The sequence below is a fragment of the Solanum tuberosum genome, unplaced genomic scaffold (genome assembly GCF_000226075.1).
Source record: "Solanum tuberosum cultivar DM 1-3 516 R44 unplaced genomic scaffold, SolTub_3.0 scf00131, whole genome shotgun sequence".
Classification (NCBI taxonomy): Eukaryota; Viridiplantae; Streptophyta; class Magnoliopsida; order Solanales; family Solanaceae; genus Solanum; species Solanum tuberosum.
Genome location: NW_006239054.1, coordinates 1187817 through 1203773, shown reverse-complemented (window position 1 = coordinate 1203773; position 15957 = coordinate 1187817). Strand labels below are relative to the sequence as shown.

General features: G+C 33.1%; 1 protein-coding gene across 3 annotated transcripts in view; it reads left to right on the top strand.

The window, feature by feature from the left end:
- LOC102592350 (uncharacterized) overlaps positions 1 to 3601 on the top strand; it is a 17809-nt gene extending 14208 nt beyond the window's left edge. For all 3 annotated transcript variants that reach the window (XM_015310291.1, XM_006350942.2, XM_015310290.1), the window contains exons 6-8: positions 1934 to 2355; positions 2458 to 2674; positions 3015 to 3601. In XM_015310291.1, the coding sequence (XP_015165777.1) occupies positions 1934 to 2355; positions 2458 to 2674; positions 3015 to 3325 (950 nt within the window). In that variant the 3' untranslated portion in view covers positions 3326 to 3601. The remainder of the gene's footprint in view (positions 1 to 1933; positions 2356 to 2457; positions 2675 to 3014) is intronic.
- The last annotated feature ends 12356 nt before the right edge of the window (positions 3602 to 15957 follow it).

The window sequence follows — 15957 nt, the reverse complement described above, 5'->3', positions numbered from 1 at the left end:
ATGTTACAGATCCTGGTATGTATTTTTACAATCATTAATTTATGCTTATGTTATTAAGGATAAATGATAAGATGTAACAATTTTCATTTTGCTTTACATTATTAATGTTTGTTACTACGTAATCTTGTATGTAAGATAATATAGTGTTTTAGTTTTAATGTCTGATAAGTTTTAAGTATTATTTTATAAATTCTGTGACATTAATTTTACTAGTTTGAATATAATTAAGGGTGGGACTTTGTAATACCAGAATGCCCACAGAATTGTGTTATACAAAAATGCCTGCTTCCATGTGTTTTACTGCACTTGTGGTACACACAAAATAAATACAACCGTTACTTAGTATCTTAGTATTCTCAATGTTATATCTAACCTTCTGATTCCATCTTTCCTCTATATTCAGTTTAATAGTGTTTGCGGAGGGATCGAGATAAAAGTTTTAACAATTGAAAAAGAGAAACAAAGAAATCAAGATAAGAGTTTCCTACTACAGTATGCCATCCTTGTATTCTCCTGATAAAAGTCTAGAATGTATATCTTTCTTTTTCCTGATACAGTTGATTTTAGCTCTTTGACATAAAAGGGAAAGGGGGCTTACAGTTCTCGGACTTTTGTTTAATCAGTAATTGCTCTAGTTAATTGGCGAGATAACCGATGACATCGTTCCTCTATATTCAGTTTTCATAGTGTTAGCGGACAGACCGAGGTAAAAGTTTTAACAACTGAAAAGGGAAACAAAGAAATCGAGATAAGAGTTTCCTACTGCACTATGCCATCCTTGTTTTCCCCTGATAAAAGTCTAGAATGTATATCTTTCTTTTTCCTGATACAGTCGATTTTAGCTCTTTGACATAAAAGGGAAACGGGGTTTACAATTCTCTGCCTTTTGTTTAATCAGTTCTTGCTCTTGTTAATTTGCAAGATAACCGATGAAGAATGTATGGTGTTAATGCTATTCTCCTTTCTTTTTAGTCTTTTCTGTGGGTATCACATAAAAATTGATGGCATCCTTGCTCTAATGTATCTCACCTCTTTTCAACTTCCATTGTGAATGAGAAAGGGGTTAAACGCTAGAAAATGATCCTTGAGGTGCAACTCTTCCTTGGGTAAAGAGAAGGTCAGTTGGCCCTTAAGTTGGGTGGTGGGGGCAAGGGAGTTGAGGGTCTATCAAACACAGTCTGCCCTTTGCTTGTTACAGCATTTTAGAATTTCATTTGAACAATTTATTTTATATCTTGATATTGCAAAGATCTATTGTTTAAATGTGCAGTATGCAGTTTGGATCTTCCTCTTATCTTTTTCATTTTCCCCTTATGCGTCTATATGTGATCCTTAATATCATGCATGTTTGGTAATCCTATTAATGTTGATGCATTTTTCGACTTCCTCTGTGTGCTTTGCTTTTAATTGACATTGGTGTATGTGTTTTGTGTTGTGCTTTGATGTTCATGTAGATCCCAATTAATTACTAGCCAGTTTTAGAGTAGATTTTCTTTAAAGAACTGTAGGCCAGGTGGCTGAAATTTTTTGAATTAAATCCTCCAATTATAGCTCGGGATCATTTATACTAGCCTTTGGTTTGATGTACTTGGTAAATGTTGTCATTATATTGTTGCCATGTTTCAGCAATGAATTATTTGTTCTTCTTGATGGTTATATGCACATGAAGAATTTAAAGCTTATGTGCTCATAAAGATTAAGATTACACCTGATACCAACTATGAATTTCTAGGCCTTAAACGTCCTTGTTTTAAGCTGAATACTCAGAAAATTGCTGTATATGCTGCAAAGTTGCTTATGATTTTTGAGTTGTTGATGCTCTATAAAATTGGATCTCTGTAGAAAGAATACTAAGCCTAGTAGTTATAAATTATTTTTATCTTAGCTTTAATATACTTCACATTATAGTAATTAGACTTCCCTTATCTTGTAGATACCCCAAGAAGAGAAACAAGAAGAAGTGCTTTGATGGCTGGTCACATATCTGATGATGTCTCAAAAAAGATAACCCAAGAAGATCCTTCAATGCAAGGACCTAGTGGGAGTAGAAGTGTCGGTGAGAGTTGCCATTCTGGTATCAGAAAGTCAATTCCAGGTAACCAGATAGCACAAGCCAAACCACCAACTTACCCAAAGTTAAAAATAAAATATCCAAACATAGAACCAGTAGGAATTCAGCTTGTGGAGCCTCAATATAAGCGGTCTTTTGATGTTGGTGACAGCATAGAGGTTCTTTGCAACGATAGTGGCATGAAAGGTTGCTGGTTCAGGTGTAAAGTATTACAGGTATCACAAAAACGTATGGAAGTTCAATATATTGACATTCAGGATTGTGAAAGTCTTGAAAAGCTCGAGGTACCTTAACCACTTCGACTATAACTTATGATCTACTTACGTATTTTGACTGGTCAGTTCTCCCTTCACCCTGTCTTCTCATCACCTTTGCTTGATTTATAGGAATGGATTCCTTCCTACAAAGTTGCAGTCTCTGATAAATTGGGCATGAGATGCACAGGACGCCTCACAGTTCGGCCCCAGCCTCTGGAGGATTCTTCTGACTGTTCTTTTGAACTAGGGGCTGCAGTTGATGCTTGGTGGTCTGACGGGTGGTGGGAAGGTGTTGTAACTGGATTTGATGTCTCTGGAAGCGATCATCTTCAGGTTTACTTCCCTGGTAAGAACTAACAGTCCCCAAAAACTAAAAAGTTACAATAGAAACAGAAAACAAGAAATAAAAGGAGAATTCTTGCTTATTGGTTGATGCATAGCAACTTCGCATAAGGATAACTCAACTGCCAATGGATGTAAAATTGGAGTCTCTTATTATTTTCATTTCTTACTTGAATTCATATGTCTAAGCTCAGCATTGTCATAAATTGGCTTTATAACTCATCAGTTGAAAGAGTTCTAAATAGTAGGCCTAGCTTCCGGCTAATTTGTTGTCCGTAAGTTTAAATGATCGATATTGGTCATGGACTGATGCGCCAATGTGTTTTTTCTTATCTCAATAATAGGTGAGAACATATTATTGGAGATCCAAAGGAAGAATGTGCGGACTTCAAGAGACTGGGTTGATGACAAATGGATTGAAGTTGAGCAAAAGAAAGACATGAAGTCGTTCATAGGCTCAAGTTTAACTTATGCATCCAGGGGCAGTATCAATGAGCCGGAGAACTGCGAAAATCAGATGGCTCCCAGGCTTATGGCACCTGAAGACAACAAAATGGCTTCAACTTCCAAACACTCAGCGGAGAAGCAAGACACTGATGTGCTTAAACTGAAAAAACGATGGTATATTGATTTTCTTGCAGATAACAAGAACTGATTTCAGACAATTCTACAAGTGATAATGCTATCATCTAGCGCCCGTCAGTTCTTCTCGATAATGATGAAATACTTTTGGTACTGTGGGTATAGTTTGACTTGTAAGTAGCTCTCAACGGTGCTCAATTTGCCTTTGCAAATCTATAGGTCTTTGACAACAATATATGGAATAGGCATCTTATAGAACTATAGGCAAGCACTCTTTGCCAAGAAGTTGGCATGTTCTTGTATTGTACACTCTCTTATCGGTTATGCATAAAAGTTGTAACTTTATGAAGTTTCCTCTGAGTATGACCTGTTTTTCAGAATCCTTTTTCTTGAAAGTCTAATACCATTTTTTTAATTTTAGAAGATGAGCAAAAAGTTCTAACAGTTTATCAACAGCAGAAACACACTAGTATGATCAAATAGTTGTTTGCTTACATAATTTGGCTTTTATCATACTGATTGAGCTGCACAATTTCCTCTTTGCTTAATAAGGAAATGGGTGCGGATAGATCTTGTCCCTGTTTTCTTACTTCAGCACAGTTATTGTTACCTTGTTACTGAAAGGTGGTGCATACATACGGCGATGTAGCCCGCTTTCATTTCAAGCAAGTCCTCAGGCAGAGAAAGCGCAATCTGCTTCCATTCGATCTGGAAGAGATTCACATAGCTATTATTAGTCCAAATGAAATATTATATTCTTCGTTAGCAAAGAAAATATGATTAATTTTGTGAACAAATAGAAGTTTTCTATTACGGATAGTGGATTTTTTTTTGTATATATAGTGTTTGCGAAGCTTAGGACATAAGGAGCAACTTTCGTGAAGGAACTACAATCTTTCGAGCGTTCATTGGAAAGGTATGTTAAGGTTATTCCGCCCTTGACCTACACACATCAGTCAGCCGACGTCGGGCTTGGCCAGGCCGCATCTTCCTTGACCTGCACACAACGGTCAGCCGACGTCGAACGTGGCCTGCCCGCATTGCTTTTGTCCTGCACACAACGGTCGGCCGACGTTTGTGGGCACGGGATCCCAGTCCCAAACCCGTCGACTGTCGGTGGACTGCTCGAGCTGCTCCCGCGGCAAGAGCGGGTCGCCGCGTGCCGGCCGGGGGACGGACTGGGAACGGTTCCCCGGCAAAATGGGGGTTTTACCTGCTCTGGGGGTCGTTTGACCTTGAAAATGGGACGTTTTGGCGGTGAGGGCCAACTGGCTCTATATATAAGGTCTTAATGGACGTCCACGAAAAATTTTGGGGTTTTGTAGGTGTTTTAAATGGTTTTTAGGGTTTATTTAAGGATTTATAGGATTTAGGGTTTGTCTTTTGTTGAATGTTTTTCACGGCTATATATGATTAAGCCAATGATATTTTCCATGTTTCCTAATATAGTTAACCAACATGTTAACTAATCGATTATAATAAATTGGACGTAATTTTGCAGGGTTTTTTTTCTCTGTACATTGACCTGACATGAGCATGAAATGGATTCAAGATCCGATTTTTCTGTTTAATTTTGGAATAAAGTATCTGTGACTAATATTGTTGCAACACTAATTTTGTTAGTTTAAGGCCATACGGATTCACTGCTTCTAAATATAAAAACTCAGCATTCTCTGGCTTTTTTGTCAAGCTCAGTTTCTCAATAAAGCAACAAGCTTTTGCTGTTTTTGAAGTCAGTCAGTACTAGTTACCTGCTTACCTTTTTTTCCTTCAATTCCAGGTTCTTTTTTGCTGCTTGTTTTTTTTCCAACCCTAAGCTATTTGATGTAAGTGTGATTACTTGGTGTCAGCTCAAGGCTGGTTCAATGTTCTGGTTAATCTTTGGAAATCAGCAAACCCCTTTCGTTTTTCACGGGGTTTGGGCTTCATTGTTGTTTTTCATTGTGAATTTGGTTCTTTGTATGTAATTCTTGAAAATAAAATATTTGCTCTTTTAGCTGAATTGTATTGAGAGTTTTCTGGAATTATATTTGGATTATGTGAAATTCTGTCTGTGTTTCATTTGGAGTTGTGGTTTGATGCTGTTTTTTCATTGTTTATATGGTCATCAGGAGCTAAAATCTCTTCTTTGTATCTGATGTTCTTAATTACAATCATTTCTGTTTGTTCGACCAGGTCCTAAGTTGTAGCAGAACTTAGGAGGATTATGTATGCTCATGACTCTTCATGTCCGTTCAAATTAGTAGTCATACTATTGCCCCTGATGTTTTTTGTCCTTCGATTTTTGTTACTATCTGTTATTTCTTGTCCTTTTGTTACTTGTTATTTTTCAAAAAATGATTGTTACCTAAAATGTTTGTTTATGTTTCTGGATGAGGTGTTTAAGAACTGGGCTGTTTTTGATTAATCCAAACTGTTTTCTCTGTGGATACAGATAATCATGTATTTATATCGTGGGAAGAGCACGTTGTTTCTCAAGGGAAGGGCCGTCGTGTTGTGCAGTACTACTTGAAGGATACCTCAGGGGAGTTAATCCTTGCTGTGGTGGGTACTGAAAGAAGTACAAGGCACATACTACATGTTGTCTCTGAGGATTATTTGGATGCTTTTGGGCATACAAATACCGTAAATGCTGACACAATGTTGCGTACAAGAAAAGAGGTAGTGGAATGATTGATGTTTTTTATTTCAAAGCATCACCAACACCACCTATTTCAGGTATGTATAAACATGTAGCAGTCTTAAGATTTCAGTTACATGAGATTTATTGGCGTACATGTACATCAAATGCTCTCATTTCTAGTATTTAGCATTTACCGAAGAAGTTGATCATAGATTATTGGCTGCTTGTTACACACCCGATCAATGTAGAGACATGAGCAAATGTCTTATGATCATGTCTACAAGCAACAATGCTCCAAGTTCTGCAAATGTCCTAACTTTATCAATTTGATGGTATAATATCAATCTCACATTTTGTGAACTATTCATAGGCTACAGATCATGTCTTATGCTTTGACATTTTGTGGGTTTTTTTGGGAGAAGGTGAAAAGGTATTCCAGTTCCATTTTTATTTTGGGATTTATGGAGAACATATTATTGGAGATTCAAAGGAAGAACGTGAGGACTTCAAGAGATTGGGTTGATGACAAATGGGTTGAAGTTGAGGGAAAGAAAGACATAAAGTCGTTCATAAGTTCGAGTTTAACCTATGTATCCAGGTGTACTATCAAAGAACCAGGGAACTGTGAAAAATCAGATGACTCCCAAGCTTGTGGTACCTGAAGACAACAAAATGGTGTCAACTTCTAAACACTCAGCGGAGAAATGCTTTTGGCACTTGGGGTAAATTTTGACTTTTATGTAATTCTCAACGATGCTCGATTCGCCTTTGTAAATGTATAGGCCTTTGACAACAAAACATGGAAAATGCATCTCATAGAACTATATACAAGCGGTCTTTTTTCTTACCCCTCACTACGAGCTCCCACATTTTCACTCTCATGGTGATTCGAACTCACAATTTCAGGATTGGAAATGGCCTGTGGAGTGTGCTTACCATCTTAGCGCACTCTTCTAGTTTGCACATGTATGTGTGTTACAAATCGGCCAAGAAGGTGACATGCCCTTGTATTGTACACTTTCTCTTATCGGTTATATATATCGACTAGTGAACTTATCCGCGCTTTGCGCGGTTAAAAAAGATGATAAGATGTCGATAATTTTATTAAAATATAATATAAATAGAAGAGATATTTATAATATGTACATGTATACTATATATATATATATATATATATATATATGCATCCAGACGTATAATTGATTTCATAAAGATAAACGTTTGATTAGTAGTCCCATGACTCCAAACAATGTCATAGTTGTTTATTTGAACCAAATTTTTTTTTTTTATAAACTTACAACAGTAAAACGAATCGTATAAAATATAAAACAAAGAAAATTATGGATAGAACATAAGATAAATAATAAAAAATGTACATCATTATTATGATCTTGATTATTTAAAAAATTGAAGAAAAAAAAAAATGAAATCAATGTACAATTTTCCTAACTCTTGTCAACATTCATTCCCACAAGCCGATCATCATTCAATAGCCTTCATTTTACTATTCAAGTCAAACTAAAACATGAATATAAGAATTACGTATCAAAAATATAATAACTTGAGAGACTTATAATGTAATCATTTCTACAATGTTTTACCATGTCTTTATTTATAGAACTACAATATGTATACCGAAATAATATAATGACTATTAATTATTTTAGGAGTTATGATAATAAAAAAATATTGGAGTAATGTAAACAAAGATCATCAAGTTTTAAATTATTAAAGTATTAATGAATGGTTAATTGACATATTTATTATTTTACAATAATAATAGAGAAATAAGAAAAATTGTAAAATAAAATAAAATATTAATAAGTAAATAAAATTCTAGAGCAAATCCTCAATATTTAGAATGTTTGACAAAAATAATAGAAAGAAAGGCTAATGAAGTATTTTAATTAATTAACATTTAGCTTTTACAAAAATTGAAAAAATTACTATGAAGTATCATACCTTTTGAAGTATGACAGGTCAAGTATAAATAAGGTACTCACCCCTACAATTTAGTTGTTCATAAATAATGATCCCCTAAACATGTTGATCATTATTAAAAATAAATAAAAAACTCATCAAATCAATAGCGAAATAATTGTTATATAACTTGCCACAAAATCTCATATAGTTAAATTTAATATTCTATAAAGGGCAGTGGCGGCTCAATACTTATAAAAATTAGGCATATGCCTTAGCCCCCAATTTTAGGGGCCTCTAATTTTACCACAATAAATTATGTGTTAATTTTTTTTATAGAAAAAATTAATTATCTAAGAAAGTATTTTTCTTAAAAATATATATATTATTTTATTCTCCTTAATCTCAATCGAATAGAAGAAATCAAGAAAAATGTTGTTTTGTCTTTTTACATTCTCTTCACTAACTCTCGCATTGTAATTTTCTAGACCCCTTTTATGCTATATGTAAGTTAGAGCTCTATCAAAAATATGAATCAATAGTAAAAATCATGTTTTGGATAAAGTGAATTACAAGCCTGTTTAGATTGACTTATTTTATGTATTTTTAAACCAAAAAAGAAGAAGCTTATAAGCAGTTTTGTCAACTTATTACTTATAGAATAATGTTAACAATTTATATAATAATTGCTAACTAAAAGATTTTAGGCCTTTAATTGAAATTTCGCTTTAGACCTCCAAGTACGTTGAACCGCCGCTGATAAAGGATAGATATAAGAGAATCGTTAAGAAATTATAACACTATTCAAAGCAATCTAAATATATATCATAAAAAGACTATTTGCTTCTACATAAAAATAAAACTATGATATACTTTGAAAATAATGAATAAGTTAAAAGAAAAAAGTAAAAAGAGAAATTTGCTAGTCACTCAACATACCTCATCAGGTGGGAAGAAAACTTTGTAGTCATTTCATTGGATCTTTGCAATTCTCATGAATTTATAGGCGTAATTATTAGTTGTCCTCGTGACTTTTCATTACCTCACACGTCTCTATTATTAGTAACTGTTGGTTTTTATTTTATAGCTTTCAATTATTTTAATTGCAATCATTATTATTATTACTAACATTTAACTCTTGTTTTTAATTCAATTGTTACAATTTCCCTGCAGGAAAGAACAAAACATAAGATGTAAAAAAAGTCTAAAAGTTTTGGGAAAACGTATAATTTAAAAATTGAGCATTTAATTCCAATAAATAATCTTTTTATACTTTCATGAATATATTTAATTTTAATCAGAAAAATATTGTAAAATGTCAAATAAAAAGGTGAAAAAATTTGAATAATAAAGTTAATTAATAATTAATTAAATGATGATCACATAATGAGGTCTAAATAAATAAAGAAAAATAACGGTTATGTATCAATGAAGAAGAAACCAATCAATTTTCTATAATTACTATAATTAACTGAAGGAATAATATAAATAGATCATCATTAATTAATGTATTAGAGTATTTTAAATCCTAAAATAGAGAGAAACTTCTCAAAAATCAGAAAAAAAGAAGAAGATAATTATAAATCCTGATCAAAGAAGTATGTCACATCAGCCTTTTCATATCCTCCTTTATATATATATATATATATAGATAGATTTAGAAGTTGAATTAACTATTTTATTTAAAGTCTTAATTCACATAAATGTGATTATAACAAAAACTTCAAAATTTCATATTGGTATTTTTTATCAAATTAATTAAAGATTTAACTCTCTGCCAAATAAACTAGGATAGACGGAGTAGAAAAGAAAATTGTAATTTGTTTGGAGTATCCACTTGTCAAAAGTCAAACTACTTAAGGAAAAAATAAATCAACGGTCACAAACGAATTTAATCTGTATTAAAGTAAATGAATATAGAAATATAAAGGGAAAAGTGAATGAAATTTTTTTATCCACAATTAAATTGCATAGTAGAATGATCTTGATTTATGACTAAAACGCATCAAACATATGATACTGTCTATGTGATCTTGCACCACTTGATTATCTACTACACCTTGCACTTGCATGAGAGACACTTTTGTGTGCTATACAGTTGAATATTGGCGAACTGTTTACCTATCTAAAACATTTTTCGTTTCATTATTTAGACTAGAACGTCGTCCATAATATATTTACCCTCCCATATAAAACTCCCGTTTTCATTTGCCATGAGTAAATCTGGGGAAATCTAGAAAATGAAGATTATAAGTGAAAATATACACAATAAACAACAAATTTAATCAAAAAATGAAAATATTGCTAAAAATACCCTTTTAGTTTTGAATAGCCTCTCATGATAATGATAACCTCAAACAAGTCAAAACGTCTCTTTAATTATTAATTGCACTAACATCTCCCACAACCTAATCAATACAAAAATTGATTATTTACAAATCAAAATTGAAGTTCAAAGTCAATTTAAAAGGAAGGCTTAACCGGTCAGTAGGAATTATGACTTGAACCTTTTTTTTATTTAGTAAATTAGTGAAAAATTAGTTAATTGATTTTCTAAATCTTGTTTTCTTCTATTTGTGAATTTTATGATATTTGATGATTATGAGTTTCGAATTAGTTTTATGTGCACCTCGATTAATTTTATGATTTATTTGCCACAAATATCAAATAACTCTTCACCAAAACAATGACATGAAGAGAATGAAAGAGGATTGTTAGGAATAATTGTGTAGAGAACTTGTAATGATTTTTGTTTGATGGTTTTGCAAATGGATGTCCCTCTATTTATACTACTAATCTAGGGGCTAACATATAAATAATAATTTCTTTGTAAGATCCTACATATTTACATTAAGATCTCTTTTATAGAACTCTCTACATACCTAGAATAATCTAGTGACTTCTATGTAATTCAATAATCTTCTATAAAAAAAATATTTATCTTTCTCTAGAATAATCCACAAGGATAAGTCTTCTTCCTATGTAATTCCTCCAAATGGGTAACTTTGTGTCATGTGGAACTTGCATGGCACAATGATGTGGCACATCGTCACACTAAGGAGATAATTGTTCTTAGAACATAAATGAAGATAAACTAGTCAAATACCATTTTAAATAATGTTATCATAGAAAAATATATATAAAAAAAGAAACATGACAAATCATACCAGAGGGGTGTAGATAGTTTTTTTCACTATATAAATTATAACTCGACAAAAATCCAAAAAAATAAAAAAAGTGTGCATCAAACACATATGTCAAAGTTTAATATATTCTTCCATGATATTATTGTTACATAACAATACTTTAAAGTTTAAAACCCCCTTTTTTATTTTTGCAACATTAAAATTAATTAATCTACTTATGGAGCCAAATTAGGAGATAGTGGTGTCTCTTAGTGGTGTCTCTCTGGGATTGAAGAAGACTCACTAGCATCACAATATCCATGCAAAATATCACCTTCTTCAGAAGTAAAACCAAGAGAACCAAGCATAGATGGCCAACATTGACGTTCAATAATTCTTATAGCATCACAACAATCTTGACCTAGATAGGTTTCACCATTAACGAAGAAAAGCACGATTCCCGGCCCCGTGCATGCTTGGAGCTTGAATAATGAATCCCGTGATGAACCTTTCTTCATCTTGTAGTTTTAGACGTGTCATAAGTGTAGTAGTACAACCAGTACTAGATGTGGTTATAGGGTGAGCTTGAAGAATATTAATCCATGAAACTAGGGTAAGTAGTAGAACAATTTTGATGGTCATGAGAGTAATATTCTTCATGTCTTTAATTAGCAAAGTGATAGTGGGATTAATTCGAGTGATAATTGCTTAGGAAAAAAAATGGAGGACGTGGGATTAGTATTAACAAGGTGCTATAATAGGGATTTATGATATGAAGGTGAAGAGTAAATATAATGTGGGAAATTAATCAAATACGTGAGTTTTTTTTATAAATGATATATTGATTAATAGTTAATTTTAATGAAATCAAAGAAATAGGATATGCTTACTGGTCCAATTAAACGTTGGCATCTCAAGGGTTTTTATTCAATTTCGATAGTACTCTTGTTTTATATTAATTACTTGACTCATGTTGACTTGACACACCCTTTAAGAAATTACTGTAAATGTTTCTTTTACGAAACTACTTTATTAATGATGTTTTAGAATTCTAAATTTGACTATTTCTACTTAGTTTAGGTAGCTAGTTAACAAAATAATAAGGACAGTAAAAAAAAATCGGAAGTAACAAAACCCTCTTAATTCGCAAAATGGACAAATAAATTGATTATTTAAAAAAAATAAAATAGAGGGGCCAAGTAAAATGAAAAATGAGAAAGTAAATCGACTACACTATTATTGAAGATGTTCTTCTTGGCTAACTAATTAGAGAATTAATTAGGATGGTGTACGTGCTTGATTAATTTAATTACGATTAATTAGTTGTAATGGCTATTTAATATATCCTGGTTTATGCATTATGGATTGGATCGTAATCAAGTTAGACTTATGAGTATCCAAATTCCAAATGTTTAAACTTTAAAACGTACATTTAGTACAATGTATGAGCTTAATTACGTGGAAACACCCAAATAATTGAAGGTAAAAATTTGTATGGATCTTTTTTTTTTTCTTTGGTGAATAATTAGGAAAAAGAGTGATACTTGAAATAAGTACTCCCTCCGTTTCATATTACCTTACACGTGTTAATGTAATTGATTTATATTTTTTAATTTAATATATTTTTAATTAAACTAATCATAAAAGCTAAAAGTACAAAATTTCTATGTACATCATAAAATGCATATTTGACAAAAAGATTAATATTATAAATATAATGTCTTGAAATTATAATACATTTGACAAAAAGATAATCTATCAAGTCTAACTTAAAAAAATAGTTTCAATGTAAAATATCAAGTCAATACTCCTAAATGAAATTGAAAATATAGCATAAGTTATAAATTCAAAACGAAAAATTCACAAAGGGGTCCTACTATCTGAAAGGGATTCTGAAGCGCGCGAGTTCCCTGTTCCGTATCTCGATCATCTTATCTGCAAGGGCAGCTTCCTCCGTTTCAATTTGCACGTCTTTCTTTCTAAACTGTCCATAACATTAGAAAGTCATGGAGTGCATAAGCCCCTTTAGAGAGAGGGCCACTTTCTTTTTAACATAGTATTCTAATGTCAAATTTCAACATAACATACATAAATATGAATTAAAAGAAAAGGAACACGTGAGTCCATAACAACCTTATATTAATGATTTTTTATGAAGAATTTAAAATAATAAAAATAAAAAACATATTAAAACAAAAAATTAAAAATTAAAAATTAATAAGTAGCCTGTAATTATACCATGTAATTCGAGCAATTCACAATCCCTCCCTGTGAAATGAAAAGTGTAATTACTCATACCAATTACACCAAAATTACCTGCTGATTGATACCCAATTACATCAAATTCAATTACGAAAATGACTTTCCAAACAGGCCTTAGTTTAATTTTAGAATTAAATTTGTACTTCCAAGTAAATCATCTCCTTAATTAAATAGATTTCTTTTTTAGGTCCCAAATAAAAGAAGCAAAACCTTGGCTCCCATGACCAGAAGGATACTCTTTAGGCCTTCTCAAGCTCTATTTTATCACAAAGCAACAAACTTTGGCTAATTTTGAAGTCAGTTACATGCTTAGCTTGTTGGGTTATTTTTTGATTGCTTGTTTCCACTTACAACCCTAAGCTATTTGTTTTAAGTGTGATCACTTGATGTCTGCTCAATGCTGGTTCAATATTGTGTGTTTTTGTTCTTGTACATGGTTAATCTTTGAAAATCAGCGAATCCCATTTCGTTTTTCATGTGGGTTTGGGCTTTATTGGTAATTCTTGAAAAAAAAATGTGTTCTTTGTAGCTGAGTTGTATTGAGCAAAATTTTGTCTGTGTTTCATTTGGGGTTGTGGTTTGATGCTGTTTTTTCATTGTTTATATGGTCATCAGAAGCGAATAGTTGGAAAAATGTCTACTTTCTGTATGATGTTCTTAATTATAATCATTTCAGTTCGGGTCCTAAATTTGTAACAGAACTTAGAGGATTATGTTTACTCATGACTCTTTAGCCTAAAATGATTGTTTCTCTGTGGCATCAGGATGGATACAGATAATCATGTATTTAGTTTATGGAAGAGCACGTTGTTTCTCAGGAGAAGGGCCGTCATGTTGTGCACCACTACTTGAAGGATACCTCAAGGGAGTTAATCCTTGTTGTGGTGGGTACTGAAAAAAGTTCAAGGCACATGCTATATGTTGTCTCAGAGGATTATTTGGATGCTTTTGGGCACACAAGTACCATGAATTCCGACACAAAGTGGCATGCAGGAAAAGAGGTAGTGGAATGGCTGACGTTTTTGGTTTCAAAGCATCACCGATCACCATCTATTTCAAGTATGTATAATCATGTTGCAGTAAGATTTTAGTTACATGAGATTTGCAGTATCTATTGGCGTACATGTACATCAAATGCTCTCATTTCTAGTAGTTAGCATTTCCTGAAGAAGTTGATCATAGATTATTGGCTACTGGTTACATCCAATCAATCTAGAGATGACAGATGCCTCATGATCATGTCTACAAGCAACAATGTTAAAGTACTGCGAATGTCCAAACTTTATCAATTTGATGGGCTAATATCAGTCTCACTTTTTGTGAACTATTCACCGGCTACTGTGCTTCGCTAATCTAATTTGAAGATGAAAAATGCTTTTTGATGAGTTTGTAGATGAAAGATCTTATGCTTTGACAGGAAAGAAACTAAATTATGTTGCGATTATTCTTTCCATAAAGAAGCCTTCCCCCGTGGATTTTTTGGGGAGGGAGCAGTGGAGATGGTGAAAAGTTATTTCCAGTTCCATTTTTATTTTGTGATTTTTGTTCCCGATTTCAGTTTTCCAGGCACAAGCTGAATGTCCTTATTTTTAGCTGCCTATGGAATTGTAGGCCTTGAATGTCCTTATTTTTAGCTGAGATCATGAGGACATCCTTTTCATGATCTTCTTGATGTGGGAAAGGGGAAGTAGGTGGTTCTTAAAATCGTTAACCTGCTCCATTTCCTGGATAGGTCCAGAACATCTCCAACTGCTCTTCCTGCTGCTCAAGGAGATGCTGCGCTGGGTATCCAACCACTGACCCACCGATTGCTCAGAGTTGTTTTCCATGGCGTTTTGGACGAGGGGCGATATGTAAGTGTATCCTTGTTAGAAGTGTTGGTGAGAGTGTTCTGGCATCAGAAAGTCAATTCCTGGTAACCAGATAGCAAAAGCCAAACCATCAACTTACACAAAGTTAAAAATAAAATTTCCAAGCATAGGGTCGGTTGGAATTCAGCTTGTTGAGCGTTAATATAATCTGTCTTTTGAAGTTGGTGACAACTTAGAGGTTCTTTGCCACGATAGTGGCATGAGAGGCTGCTGGTTCAGGTGTAAGGTCTTACAGGTATCACAAAAACGTCTGAAAGTTCAATATGATGACATCCAGGATTATGATGGTCCTGAAAAGTTTGAGTTACCTTAACCACTGCTACTATAACTTAAGTTAATATACTAAGACTTATGATCTACTTACATATATTGACTTGTATGTTGTCCCTTCACCCTTCACCTTTCACCCTGTTTCCTGAACACCTTTGCTTGATTTTGTAGGAATGGATTCCTTCCTACAGAGTTGCAGGGTCTGATAGATTGGGCATGAGATACACAGGATGCATCACAGTTTGTCCACGGCCTCTGGAGGATTCTTCTGACTTTTCTTTTGAACTAGGAGCTGCAGTTGATGCTTGGTGGTCCGATGGATGGGGGGAAGGTTTTGTTGCTGGATTTGATGTTTGTGGAAGCGGTATCTTCAGGTTTACTTCCCTGGTAAGAAATATCAGTCCCAAAAAACTAAAAAGTTAAAATAGAAATAGAAAACAAGGAATAAAAGGAGAATTCTTGCTTATTGGTTGATGCATAGCAACTTCGCGTAAGGATAACTCAACAGCCAATAAATGAAAAATTGGAGTCTCTAATTATTTTCAATTCTTACTTGAAATCATATGTCTAAGCTCAACATTATCATAAATTGGCTTTTTAACTCAGTAGTGGAAAAACTTTAAACAATAGACCT